Consider the following 14,720-nt stretch of genomic DNA (forward strand, 5'->3'; position numbering starts at 1 on the left):
AGACCACCGTGTTAAGCAAAACAAGCCAGACTAAGGGGGACAAGCACCGTGGTTTTTCTCATACATGGAATTTAGAGAGTGGAAAAAAGGACTTTAGAGTAAATGTGGACTATTGGGGACACAGATGGAGGCAGGGGAGGGATAAGAGAGGGCAGAGAAGGCGTGACCAAAGACTTTGCAAGAATGCCATAAGGAAGCTCGCTGTTTCATATAATCTAATGCATAATACAAATTGTAAATTGAAAAATCAGAATCTAAGTAGCCTTTAATTATTTTTTCTTGACTTAAAAAATAGGCATATTTTTTCTGATATGGTGCTTCCCCAAGTATGATATATTCACTGATGTGAACTTTTCCATGACTTAAATAATGTAAATCCCTGAAGCCAGTTCACACAGGAATTGGAATAAATGGGTGCGTTCTCTATGAGGATTGATCTCCAAGGTAAGGAAATTGAAATTTTTACCTGATACCATTAATTCATCTGGCAGTAATAACATAAATTCCTCAATGATATTTTCCCACAAGATTTGCCCTTCATGTTAATCTGCTTAGCAAAGGTTTTTAAAAACATTTCATCTCCTAATGAAGTTTCTGTAGCATGATTATACGTCTGTAGATATCATATTAATATGCAATAGAGTCCTTTCCTGTGACAACAGTTAACATTCCCTTCATCATCCATTCAGCAATCACTTCCTAAGCACCTCGTTTGTGGAAAAAGAAAAGCAACAGTGAGGGAAGTCAGCATTGCTTTTCTGTTTACAGCTCACATTCCTTTGGGAGATGGCATTTGAATTTCGGCAGAGTTCAGAAGTATGCACAGCTGGTCCTCTAGCTCAGTCCACTGAGTGCAATGAAGAAAACCAAGATTTTGTCTGTCGTGAGTATGCACAGACATATTTCCTCACCATAGTTGCCTACACAACTTCTTCCTAGCAGCTGTTTTTGCAGGATTATATTGCATTGAAGTGTTCAGAGTAACCTATGGAGGGTGTAAAGAAGCTGGGTGGACATGGGTAAGTTCATTGCTGATACTGCACACACCATTTCCAACAAGGGACTGAACACCTGCATATTGTGGTGTCCACAGGGTCACTGAAACCAACTCATCAGGCATGTTGAGTAACAGTTGTACCTATCAGCATCGTTTCACATAGGAGAGAACTCAAGCTCAGAGAAATTAAGTGGCGGAGCCAGTAACCACCTTATGGTAAAGTTTTAAGCCCTAACCCCTAAACCTTAAGCCCTAACCCTAATCCCTAACCCTAACCCTAAGAACCATATTCTCTATTCCACGGGTCGACATGCCTGTTTTAGAAGACAGACTATGAGGTCAGGCCTCGTTTATACTTTGCTATTCCTAGAAGCCAGTACAGTTTCGAATGAATGAATGACTCATAAGAATAACAAGCTTCCCAGATTGCACTACCTGCTTAACAGCTTCTGCCCTGCTGAGAGGTGGCTGTGGGCTGGGCTTCAGGTCTGGCTGGACTGCAGAGATCCACGCCTGGCACTGCTGCAGGGTGTCTTGACGACTCACGTGCTTCTGAAGCTCATATTCCAAACTGCGGTATACCTGAGACAGAACGGTGCCGAGGTATTAGAGTTGACGCTCACTCTACAAGCATCACTATAATTGAATAAGCAGGAGGAGCAGTCCATTAAATCCTCCGGACTCCCTAGCACCAGGTACAGATCTAACATGAGTGAATGTGTTCCAAAATGATACAAAATACAAGGCCACAGCCCACTTTATAATTCCCCGATCTATCCACACATAACAAGGCCACATGTAACAGGCCCATTGTTCATATAAGGGATAAAATGTGTTAGAGTACATGAAGTCATTGAAATAAAGGAGAACATAAGCCAGAGGTTCCCGAAGCTTCTCTCTGTATTATAAATACTGGAGTTTTTGTTTAAACTAAGAGCTAAAAACAAAACAAAACAGAACAAAAAAAGAATCTTTAAAAGACAACCAAACTTCTCTAACTCTGATGCTTTTGCTAGATATAAATAAGAGCATATGGGGAAGTGGAGGAGTGTGACACACACATTCCACCATGAAAGCTCTATTTAAGAACAAATCCAGGGACTGGAGAAAAGGCTTGGTGGTTGAGAGCACTTGCTCTCCCCAAGGCCCTAGGTTTGGTCCCCAGCACCACATGACTGCTCACAGGCATTTGTACTGCCAATCCTAAGGTACGGTGAACATTCATAGTGTATTATACATTGGGGCAAAATGCTCATACATATAAAATAAGTAAGTCTAAAAATTTTTAAAGAACCATAGCTGGGAGTCATTCATACTTTTTTTTTCTGATATGACTATTCAATTAATTCGTTTTCCATCATTTGATCAACTTGGTTACCTTGGTCTATAAAATGAGCTCAAGGCTGGTAACGTAACTTAGTATGTCCTCATTTCAAAAGAAAAAAAATGTGTTATCAAGGTGAATTTTTTCAAATCTAAGGGAATCAACTTTATCATCTACAATTTATATTTTTCTCTCAATATAAAGAGATAAGTCTGTCCTCCAAATGTGTTCCATGGAGCCCTCCTGGCTAGCCTAATATAATTTTTTAAAAACAGTCAAAAATATTTGGTGTCATTTAAAAATTCTACAATAACTGGGTGTGGTGGCACACACTTTGAATTCCAGCACCCTGAAGGGAAAGATAGGCAGATCCCTGAAAGTTAGAGGGTAGCCCTATCTCCATAGTGAGTTCTATGTCATTTAGGGTGACATAGCAAGACCCTGTCTCAACCACAATAACACAAACAAACAAATGAACAACCCCCCCACCATAACAACAAAACAACCAAAAATAAAACAACATAAACTGAAGCCTACAACAATAGAAATCAACTTGCTTACAATAATAGTTTTCATTAAAAGAACAATTCTTATTTATTATAGATTTATTTCTGACACTGAAAATGTGGAAATACACTCATTAAAATATAATTCAAAACTGACATGGACTTACTCTATGTTTTCAGTTTTTATACAAATGCCCAAAAATATTGAGTTAGAGTAGAAAACCAGGCCTTACTGTGTCAAAAATTAATGATGGTGAGAATGAAAATGTATTTATTTTAGTGCTATAGAATAAATGTTAAACTATGGGGGAGTTTTGATGATGTATAGAAAAATAAATAAAAACTGCCAATATAACTTTCCTTTTGTTTGCTTTGAGACAATATCTCACTTTGTAGCCTAGGCTGGCCTTAAACTCATGGTAACTATCCTGCCTAAGCCTTCCAAGTGTAGTAATTATAGGAATCATGTCACTGAGGCTGACTTGGAACTTGCAATGTAATGAAGTATGGGGGTTATTATGACCTTCACACCCTGTGGCATCTATTTCTATAGTGCTCTTGGTTTCTATGAACTGAGGATCAAACCCTGGGCTTTGTGCACACTAGATGGACACTCAACCAAGCGAGCCACATTCCCAGCCAAATAGGCTTTCATAATTAATTCTTTGTTAAAAGGATTGGATGGAACTGAATGTCTGAATTTCCAAGCTTCCTCACATGGAGCACATGATCCCTGACATGTGTGTTTAGAAGCTGGGAACTCTGTCTTCTTACTTTCTGTCTGCTGAAACACCAAAGCCCCTCTAAAGATTTAGGCATCAACCCTATTTTTGCAAACCTAGCCTTCCTCTTCAGTCCATCACTGAGTGGAACCCTCCAGAGCACTCACCCTTTGGGCTGTGCTGCAGATGGCTGAGTAGCTGTCCTTTGTGCCCTGTAGGTGAGCTTGCACACTCTGTTTCTGCTTTGCTTGCAGGTGGTCTGGACACTGGCTGATCAAAGTGTCACCTTTGGTTTTGAGGTCGTTGAGGCGATCTTCAAACCCTGCTATTTCTTCCATCATCGCCTGCAAAAAATGACGAAGAGAGCTCCCAGGATTCCATTTCTAGCTTGAAACTACCTCTTTACTAAGCATCAAGTTCAAGATCCCATTTTACTGTCTAACAAAACTTTTTAACAGAGTTTTGTCATTCATCTTGGTCATGCATTAGGTAAAAAAGAAAATGAGTATTTCTGGGAGCCACCAATGGGAAGAGCAAATGAGGTCTGCATTAGTCAGTGACAGTGAAGCGACTTTAAGATTAGAGTATGTCACAGATGGTCTCATAGAGGCATTGTTAAACAGCCAGGGTAAAAGATGTTCATCTGTGTGTCATATCTGTATGTTATAACCTAGGCATGGTTTTTACCTCAGATGATATAATGACTATTTAATTTACTTACTCTTCTGTAATAAAATAATACATAATTTATACCCAATAACATTTATGTGAACAGAAATAACTATCATGCTGACAGTTAATTGCCCACTGTAGTCTGGAAATTATATATAAGCTCTAATAGTATGGGTTGCCACTGTCATGCAGATGAGGGACTAAAGCTCAGGTAGGTCCCATCCAGGAAACCTAGGAGTAAAGCATGTGTCCTTCTGGACTTCGGCTCCCACCGCTCTTCTTGCATGTGTTGTCCAGTGAGAATGCTCAGAGATCTCTCAGGGAGTAAGAAGCAAGCTTATCAAACCAGGCTTGAATCATTATAGGTCACACAATGCTAATGACAAGTGACACATTCCAACACAAGGGGGCCTGGGTGGATGCAGCTCTACATAATGGAATCATGGTTGGGCTCTCAGCAATGCTGCCTTTTCCTTTTGTCCAGTGCGGATGGGTGAGTGGATATTAGCCTCAATTGGAAACCACTTTTGTCTTCAGCTTGAAACTGACATATTATATCCTAGGCTGAAGAGAGGGAGAGGGACAGGGAGAGAGGGAGAGGGAGAGGGACAGGGAGAGAGGGAGAGGGAAAGGGAGAGGGAGAGGGAGAGGAAGAGGGAGAGGGAGAGGGGAGAGGGAGAGGGAGAGGGAGAGGGAGAGGGAGAGGGAGAGGGATGGACTACCTACTGGGTTTGTGTGTGTACTGGTCAGTCTTTTGTCACCCTGACACAAGCTAGAGTCATTTAAGAAGAAGGAACATCATAATTGAAATAATGTCTCTATGAAACTGGGCTCGGGGCAAGGCATTTTCTTGGCTAATGGTTTATGTGGGAGGGCCCAGTACACTGTGGGTGGGGCCACTCATGGGCAGGTGTCCCTGAGTTATATAAGAAAGCAGCTGAACAAGCCAAAGAGAGCAAGCCAGTAATCTGCTTTCCTCTGTGGTCTTTGCTTTTCTTCCTGTATTGAACTCCTGCCCTGACCCCCTTCGTGATGGACTGTAAGCTGTATGTAAGGTGAAATAAAGCCTTTCCCTTCCAAGTTGCTGTTGGTCATAGTAGTTACCACAGCAACAGGATGTGTAATAGGAGAGCATAGTTTTGTAGCCTACCAATATCAGCACAATACTTGCTCATCTCCCATCCACATACTGAGCATACCCGACCAACCCTACTTAGCTTCCAGGATCAAATGAGACCTGGCATGTTCAGAGAAATCTGGTCACAGATTAGTAGTTGATTTTTTTTACTATTTGTGAGGTGAATATTTTCTCCTGACAAAGAGGAGTGTGGCTTTCCTAGTACAACACATTGTATCAATCTACACCATAGATAAAATTATTTCTCATTAAGATCGCGGCAGGTCATTCCATAAAATGGTCCACATGCTGTCTGTCACCAGTGTGTAATGATTAAGAACACAGACTTGCAAAGATAAGAAAGTCCACCCTCAGTGTGGCTCTTACTGGTTCACAAAATGCTTTCGCAAGTGCCACAGTTGTGAGGTGAGACAGGATGAGGACAAGCTGCCCCAGAGAGGCTCAGGTCCCAGCTAGGAAGGGAATGTGGCTGGCCTAGAATACAGACGGACTCCCAGCAGTGTGTTCCATGGTTGGCATGTGTTTCTAAAGGAGAAGGAATCTCTTCCTTTGCTAAATGATCCATGCACAATGAATTATAAGACAAAAAAAATGTCTATGGGCTCAACAAAGTGCAATGTGCTTGGGAGCCGAGTGCTGAGGTTTGAGTAATCTTTATTTTCCCAAATCCCAAGTTCAATGGCTCTAAACTGTCAGCTGTGCTTGACATTCGCACCAGATCCTTGAAGCACAGACATAGCTTAGAGCGGCACTTGAAGACACACATGTGCACACACCATGCATATGCACTTGCACATATGCGCACACGCAGACACATGCACAGTATCAGGGCAGTCAAAGCCACCCTGCAGTGAGATTAACTGTACCTTGTGATGGGCGAGCTGCTGGGTAATGGTCTCCAGGCTGCTGGCCTCCAAAAGGTCAGGTGCCACCAGCCGGCCGGACATCTGTAGCAGCCACTTTTCCACCTCTTGGAGTTCACTGTTGTAGTCTTCATGGTCTCTGACTTTTGCTTCCAGACTGAAGACTCGCTCCTGCAAAACCAGGTATGTGTCAGAGCTGACTTTGGAACCAAAAACCTACTCAGAATTGTGTTATATTTTAAAAACGTCTAGGGTAACTCATAAGTGAGGCAAACTGGATTTGTGTCAGAAAACTACCAAGATGGGGTTAGGGTGCAGTTGGGGGGGGTAGAATGTATGGCAGTACATTCAAGGGCATGGGTTCCATCCCCAGCATTTAATAAGAAATCAATTATTTAGGAAATCATCAGGAATGGGGAAACCAGCCATCGTGCTCTTAAATGTGCCTCTGGCCCATGCCAGTGCACCAAAGTCTGTAGTTGAGGGGACAGAGGCTGGCTTTGTCACCTTCTAAGCAGTCTGCACTCTTCGCGCCACTCTCTGCCCTCACCTTTCCTGTGCTGCAGAGGTCCTGGAAGTCTCTTTGGAGTTTCTGTATCTTGTCCTTTAAAGTCTGATCCTGGACCAGTTCCAGAAGTGCCTCGCCCTTCTCTTGCACCGAGTTCACGGACGGCTCGTGGGACAGCACCATTTGTTGTAGTGACTTGAATCACATAGACAAAAAGGGAAAAGCAGCAGCTTCATTTGGGCGAACAGGAAGAAAACACACGGGTGCCTGTGGCAGCCATGACACCACCTACCTCAGAGAAGGAACTGGCAAATACTTACGGAATCAATTAGCCACAAAGCATTAAAAAGACAATACTTTCCCATAGCGTGTGCCATTTTAAAATATTATACAGAGGCGGTAAAGGACATGTAACGGCCTTTTACAGTGCAGAGAAAAAAATAGAAAAATTGCCATTTAGTGAAATTGCACACAGCTCATATTCTGCCTCCCACTACATCACTTTCCCTAGAGACAAATGTCAACAAAAAGGACTGTCTTTCCATTGGGAGGAGGCCACGGCGTCTGTTGCAACTTGAATTAGAGTTGGCCTTAGGTAGAAAATGTCCAGCAGCACACTTGCTGAGACAGGTTCAAAACATACTTAACCATACTAGGAAATGGATCTTGAATGGGGGAGCAGAGGAGGGGCTTCTAATGAGTGCATCGTCAGTGGCAAGCTGCCAGGCCTGGAGAGGAGTCCAGACACAACATTAGAGCAGCAGCAGTTTTGGGGTGAGCCTGAACACTGTCATTCCTAAAGACTGTTGCTAAATCCTCCAGGGCCATTTTCAAATGCAGATGGCCTACAGCTCCATCAAGGCACTGGGCCATGAATTACACACACACACACACACACACACACACACACACACACACACACACACACACGTGTATGTATGTATATATACATGTATGTACATATATATGCATATATGTCTTTCTGTCTTGATATCTTTGCCAGAGTTTCTTTAATTAAGACCAGCTGTGCAGAAATTCCTCACATGTTAGTGGAAGCCGGCTTTGGTGATGATTTTGGAAGTCTGAGCAGGTGAAATCTCTCCCTTTCTCTTCCCGTTTATATCACCTCTATACCTCTAAAATGTCTCACTGCCCCTCCAGAAACTAAATTCTCCGGTGTTTGCCTATAATTGCTCAGTTAGTAGTCATTGTCTTTAAACCATGTCATTCTCGTTTTCAATTGCTGGGAGTCAGCTTCTGGGACCAGGGTACCAAAAAAAAATAAATAAATAAAATAAAAAAAATAAAAGAACAGAAGTGACTACATGGGGCAGATGTGCTGTTGGCAACAAAAGTCACATTTGAGAATCATCCAATCAAGTTACAGGGAAAAAAACTTGCAAAAAAAATCTCATAATATTTTTAAGTTTATGATTTATTTTGGTGGGCTCCATTCATAGGTACCTTCAGCTGCATAAGGACCCCAGGTTAAGGGCTGAACACCCTTGAGAAGATCCATAGATCTGAATCAAAAAGGTGTGTTGATTGATTATAGCAACTTTTGAATATTAGTCCCTAATAGGAAAAATTATGCCAAAGTTGTACGTTTAGCCAACTATGCCTGCATAAATCAGCAATAATGAGGATCTATTTGGAGTATATTTCAACACCTGTGTAGGTGAACGCTTTCGGAATAGACTCCCATTCAGTCCCTGCCTGATTTCCACACGCATGTGTTAGTAGATAACAAGGAAGTACCTTGTATTTGGATAGCTGTGCCTTTTTCTCATACAGTTCCATTTTGGGTTCTTCGGGCGCATGCAGGATTTCCTGGTATTCTGCCATCCATCGGGTCAGCACCTTGCATTTATCTGAGAACTCTTTGGCTAAGTGAAGGCCCTTCTCCAGGCTCATGTGCTCCTTCCTTACAGTGCCAGTCAGGTCCTTCAGCTGCTCCATGTAACCATGGATCTCCTTCTTCAGTGCCTCAGCCTCGCTTTCCTCCAGGAATTTCACAGCCCTTTCCCCCTTCTCTCGAGCGGATTTCAGCAAACTGTGGCCCTTCTCCATGTCTTTTAATAAAACCTGAGGAAGAAAGCGGGTTACCATTGCTGTGAAGAAACACCGTGACCAAAAGCAACCCACAGTTTCGTACAACTGCTCATCATCAGAAGCAGTGAGGGCAGGAACCAGGAGGTAGTAACTGATGCTCAGCATGTTGTCACAGGGAACCCAGGACCACCAACACAGGGGTGGGCTGGGCCCTCGACACTGATCACTGTTAAAGCCAGGTGGTGGTGGTAACACAGCTTTAATCCCAGCACTCTAACATCAGAGGCAGGTGGATCTCTGTGACCGAGGCCAGCCTGGTCTACCCAGCCAGTTCCAGGACAGCAAGGGCTATAGAGAGAAACCCTGTCCTGGAAAAAATAAAAGGAAAAAAGGAAAGATGGAAGAGAGGGAGGGAGGAAAAAAGGGAAGAAGGAAAGAAAGGAAGGAAGGAAGGGAAGAAGGAAAGAAAGAAAGAAAGAAAGAAAGAAAGAAAGAAAGAAAGAAAGAAAGAAAGAAAGAAAATGCCCTATGGGTTTGCCTACAGCTCATTTTCTCCATTGAGGTTCCCTCCTCTAGGATGACTCTGGCTTGTATTGATATAAAACCAGCCAGCACAGAGAACAAGTGTTAAGCAAACACAGTGTGGGTCTTATTCTCTGCAAATAAAGGTTTTCATATTCTACTTCGAATCATCCTGTGGTCCCTTAAAATAAATTTTTGAAGGTTTTTGTTCCAGGTTGGACCTGTCAAGGAAACTGAAGTTCCCTTCTTTAATTCAATGGAGGATTTAAGCCTTGGTCAATACACCATTTTCAAGTTAGAGACTTGAACCCAATGTGTCTTTTATCCCCAGCAAACTTTTATCCCAATAGATTATGTTTACTAGTCTGTTAATACACTGGGATGTGAATTTAAGATCTAAGTGTCAGGCTTTGTCTGCTTAACACCGGGTGGACAGTTGCACATGGTCCATTCAGATGACTATGTGTCACACATGAATGAAATAAGCTTTGGCATAAAGCATCTATAACCATATTTGGATTAAAATGATGAGCTGAATGCCATCAACCACTTGGGATCAGGAAGAGTACACATGCTTCCAGATCTACCCGGTGGAAAAGAATCATGAGAGAAGGAGGGGAGGCTAGAGCCAGAAGGATGCATGCCTACCTCCAATGTCTTCAGTTTTTTCCCCATCATTACTTCATCGACTTTATCAATTTTGGTAGCCACATTCTTGAAGTTTTTATGAGTGGAGCCATACCAATCTGAATAGGAACTGAGAGATGATTCTGTTTCCTCCAGACTCTGGATTTCCTCTTCTAAGAATTTTATTTGCTCCTGTGAAATCGAAGAGAAGATTGAACCACGGACAAAAGCCCCAGAGCCCGGGCCACTAGACATCTTCAACAGAAGTTGGTGGAGACAGCTTAGGCTCATGATGTCAGCTGTCCCTGGTAAATGTCGGGGGAGGGCAGCTCACCAACACTTGGAGCAGCAGGGCCTGGTACCGGGAAGTCAGCTGGGTGGCCTGGCTGCCCATCCGGCTGCTCACGTGGCTCTCGTCCAGGGTCTCCTGGGCTCTAGTCCCTACCTCCTCTACTTCATCTCTGTGCGCTGCCAGGTCTTCATGCCACTTCTGAAATGACGAAAGAACCAGAGAGAAAGGAACTCAGTCTGGACACTTAAAAAGGACAATACTTGGTGCACCTTCAGAAGAGAACATGATCACTGCATGTGTTTGTGAATACATTTATTCTGGAATGCAATTTTGAAAGTGTGTCAAATACAATCCTTGTGAAAAATTATGTTACAACATGGTGATAACGATTGCATATCTATAATTCTGGGTATTTTTCTTTATATATTATGCTTTGGTTCAAATGTCCCCCCCCTTTTTTTTTTAATTGTTTCACATCTTCCTTTGCAGTTTAATCAGTTTTAAAATACTGAGATGAATAATGAAAACAAATTGCCACGGCCTATACATTATTTTGGATGTGTGCAAGGAACTTATGTAAAAATAAAAAGAAACTAGTTTGAATCATTAAGTTAAGGAACCATGTTAAATCCCTTTCATATCATAACCGTAATTGCAAAAGATTGTCATTTCCATATTTTTATAATGGAAGTCAGCAGATATGGGAAATAAATATAATAGTTTTATAAAAACTGTATTCTATTTTAAATTTTTTGTAGTTAAAAAAATTAGTTACTAATCTGTGTGCGCCTGAACGTGTGTGGAGGTCAGAGGAACACTTTAAAGTGTTTCTGCCTTCCAGTGTGGGTACCAGGGACCAAACTCAGGTAATTAAGGATATACAACAAGCACTTTTACCTGCTGAGCCATCTCACTGACCCAGCACCAAACCATATTCTGTCAGTGATGAACCTAGGAAGTAACTGCTTCCAGGAGAACCATGTCATCATTTTAAATGTTCTAGATATGCATAGTGAAAACTCAGAAGACATCCATCTTAGACAGACAATTCCTAAATGTTTCCATGAAACAAACCACAAACCCTTCGAGGCAGTTTGCTTTGACAAGGTTCAGGAATTGCCCGGAGTCACACCTTCATCTGAAGCAACTGCATCTCCTTGGTGGATCGGCTACTCTGGCATTCGCTCCTGACACTGATTTTCCCCTCCATTCTTTTGAGCCATTCATCCACTTGCTGGAACTTCTGCTCCATCAGCCTCAGTTTGTTCACCACGTTGTTGAACTGTGTCCGGGTCTCAGCCAGTGTGTGCTGATAAACCTGCCAGTCCTGACGAAGAGACTCCAACACTCTGTCTTCCGCCTGGGGGAGGCCCGAAGGGATCACTTCCTCCCGGGTGTGCAGTACCGAGTTCAGCAAGGCCTGACCCTCTGCACAGTGCACTTGAAGCTCCTAGGAAAAAGGGGCATGGGCATCATGACTCACTCACAGTTTGTGCCAGTCAGTGTGTCTCAGATAAACCATCTGGGCCAGCTTGGAATTCGCACTAGATGTGTGATTTTATTCTCCACTACTAAACAGTGCATACCTAACAGTGAACATTGCCTTCCTAAGTCTGAAGAAAGGGCCTGGAAATCTCCCAATTAAAATAACAATTTCCACCAGGCAGTAGTGGGGCACACCTTTAATCCCAGCACTCAGGAGTCAGAGGCAGGTGGATCTCTGAGTTCAAAGCCAGCCTGGTCTACAAAGTGAGTTCCAGGACAGCCAGAGTTGTTATGTAAAGAAACAATGTTTCAAAAAACAAAGACAAACAAACAATAACTAAAACAAAATAAATACATAAACAAAAATAAAAAATAAAATAATGATTTCCCAGTTAAGAATCTGAAATTTGATTTTCGGCTTGTAGGCAAAAGCAGTCATGACAAAAGGGATATGGCTTAAAAAAAGCAACCTAGGCTATTAAAGCCTAGAATTTTCTTACACAGCATGCAACACTGGTGGAGTTGGCATTAACTGGGTGCTACAGCTACTGCTGAGAAAGCAAGTGTGGGTCCTCATTGTGGTAAGGGGTGGGAGTCCTCTTCTAGATTTGTGCTCTTGGGAATGTGGTGGCACAGAAAATTTGGACCAGTACCCTTTGTAGGCATATAGACCTGGGAGGCTGAATCATTCCACCATCCTACTAGATGCTCCTATACGAGACTATATCCCCTTGACCACAGTATAAGCCTCAAAGATTCACCCTAAACAAATGAGTATAAACAATCTTAAATAGAATGCTTTGCTGTTTTATAAAAACATCACATCCTTATCTATTCTAGCAAAATGGTATTATATACTTTAAATTCTAGTCATAAGAAATCGATCCAAGCTTTTGAGTGATATGCTTATCTATAATAATAATAATAAAGAACCTTGTAAAATGCCACCATGAATGCCAAAGGCAACATTTTCAGTCAGAATGTAGTAACATAGATGGCTCTGTATCTCACTAAGATGCTTGCTCGGCATGAAAAAGCCATGGCTTTCTATTCATACAAACAAACCAATAGAACACAACTCCTGTGATGGTGTTCATATGTGAGCCCAATAGTCACAAGACACTCAGGCAGGAGGATCACCAATTTGTGAGCAGCTTAGGATATACGGTGAGTTGAAGGCCGACCAGAGCTACCTAGTGAGACTGTCTTAATCCTCCTCATAGAAGAGAAGTCTACACTGTTGCCTACAGCCATTTGAAACTGCCAAGGTATGATGGTTTTTACATCAAGATCCAGCAACCTCACAGGATTCCACAGTGCAATGTTCATGTCAGTGCTGCGCTGTGTACTCTGTGTGCACACGAAACAAGACAATACACATTTACATAACACTCACACAAACATGGAAGCTTCATTTTAAAATTCTTAATTTTTTTCAAGGTGATACTATATAAATTTTCCTTAATTTGTTTGCATATTTTTCTTGCAGAGGGACTTGAAAATAAATACTGTAGGTTTTTCAGGTCTTTGGGCTGTGCTATCACTATGTGACTCTGCTAGTACAGTATTCATCCAGCCACAGACAGTGTTAATGACTGTGGCTGTGTGTCAATAAAACTTTCTTAAGGCAGAGACATTGTGGCCATATGCTGTAGTTAACTGATACCTACTCTAATTTATTAATCTTCTTAAGTAATCTCCTCTTCCATGTTTTATAAAAATAGTTTTATCTATTTTTATAAACCATCATTCTACTAGATAAGTTCTCATGTATCCTAATATTTCAAGTATATATGCCAAAGAGAAACATAGTTTGATATTTAAATATGGAAATATGTTCCATGACTAGAATTAGAGCCTTGGTTTACATAAAGCAATTTGTGCCTATGGTCTATAAAATTGTGACTCTTCTAATTTCTAGTATTTATTTGCTTTGTGGATTTATCAGTTAAGTAAGGTTTTCTTACTTTTCATTTAGTCTCACTATGTGACGTCATAGAAGCTGTCTTGTGTCTGATGTTATCTAGTAGCAGATCCCACATACCACTGGGCATAGGTGGGAGAACATAAGGATCCTGGAGAAGGCTTGTCTTGTAGCCTTATAGCCGGGAGTTGCAGTGCCTCACTGCTGGTTCCTGCCACTGCCTTCTTCCTTCCTTGTCAGCGTTTGTGGAGACTCAAGACAGACAATACAGAAGAAACACATGTGTGGTGCTATTGTGTTTGTGCTTTAATAAATAAAGCTTGCCTGAAGATCAGAGTTCGGGGCTAGCCACTAGTTAGTCATAGAGGCCAGGCAAAGCACACACCTTTAATCCCAGCACTCTGGAGGCAGAGGCTGGTGAGTCTCTGTGAGTTCAAGGCCAGCCTGGGCTACATGAGATTTATCCAGTCTAAAAGAGAAACAGAACTCACTCAATGGTGATGCCAGCACTTAGAGTTACACACCTTTAATTCCAGCACTAAGGAAGTAGAGATAGGAGTGGGCAGAGAGAGGAATATAAAGCAGGAGGAGACAGGAGCTCAGCACATTCAGTCTGAGGATTCCTGGAGATAGGATCTTCTTGCCCACTTTGGTATAAGGATTTGGTAGAGGTAAAAGGTCTCTCTAGAGGCTGGCTCTTTTGCTTCTCTGATCTTTCAGCATTTACCTGATATCTGACACTGGGTTTTTATTATTAAGACCAATTAGAATTCACACTATACACATGTTTGAGCCATGATAATCTGACTTAATACACTTGTGACCACAACAAGAGAAACATGTAGGCAGAACTTGCTGGTTCAGTTGGTGCACAACTTAAAGAGCTCAACCTTTGCCTCCCAGGGTGCCTGGAGGGCAGTGGGAGGGGGCTATTTAAGGACACAAAGTCAATTGCTCTCAAGTGAATGGTAACAGCTGTTGGGTATTGGGAAGCCTGCCTGTAGTCCCTGTATTCAGGGGACTGATATAGGAATAGCCTGAGCTCAAGGCTAGACTGAGCTGTATACCAGAAGCCTGTCTTAAACAAT

At 42.1% G+C, this 14,720-nt stretch overlaps 1 protein-coding gene across 2 annotated transcripts in view; it reads right to left on the bottom strand.

Moving 5' to 3' along the window:
- Positions 1 to 14,720, bottom strand: part of Syne1 (spectrin repeat containing nuclear envelope protein 1) — a 453,101-nt gene that overhangs the window by 199,237 nt on the left and 239,144 nt on the right. For both annotated transcript variants that reach the window (XM_035440411.1, XM_035440412.1), the window contains 8 exons: positions 11,356 to 11,673; positions 10,266 to 10,421; positions 9,953 to 10,123; positions 8,489 to 8,815; positions 6,773 to 6,925; positions 6,226 to 6,393; positions 3,717 to 3,893; positions 1,433 to 1,579 (listed from right to left, as the gene is read on the bottom strand). In XM_035440411.1, coding sequence (XP_035296302.1) covers positions 1,433 to 1,579; positions 3,717 to 3,893; positions 6,226 to 6,393; positions 6,773 to 6,925; positions 8,489 to 8,815; positions 9,953 to 10,123; positions 10,266 to 10,421; positions 11,356 to 11,673 — 1,617 coding nt within the window. The remainder of the gene's footprint in view (positions 1 to 1,432; positions 1,580 to 3,716; positions 3,894 to 6,225; positions 6,394 to 6,772; positions 6,926 to 8,488; positions 8,816 to 9,952; positions 10,124 to 10,265; positions 10,422 to 11,355; positions 11,674 to 14,720) is intronic.

Source organism: Cricetulus griseus, chromosome 2 (assembly GCF_003668045.3).
Source record: "Cricetulus griseus strain 17A/GY chromosome 2, alternate assembly CriGri-PICRH-1.0, whole genome shotgun sequence".
In the NCBI taxonomy this organism is placed as follows: domain Eukaryota; kingdom Metazoa; phylum Chordata; class Mammalia; order Rodentia; family Cricetidae; genus Cricetulus; species Cricetulus griseus.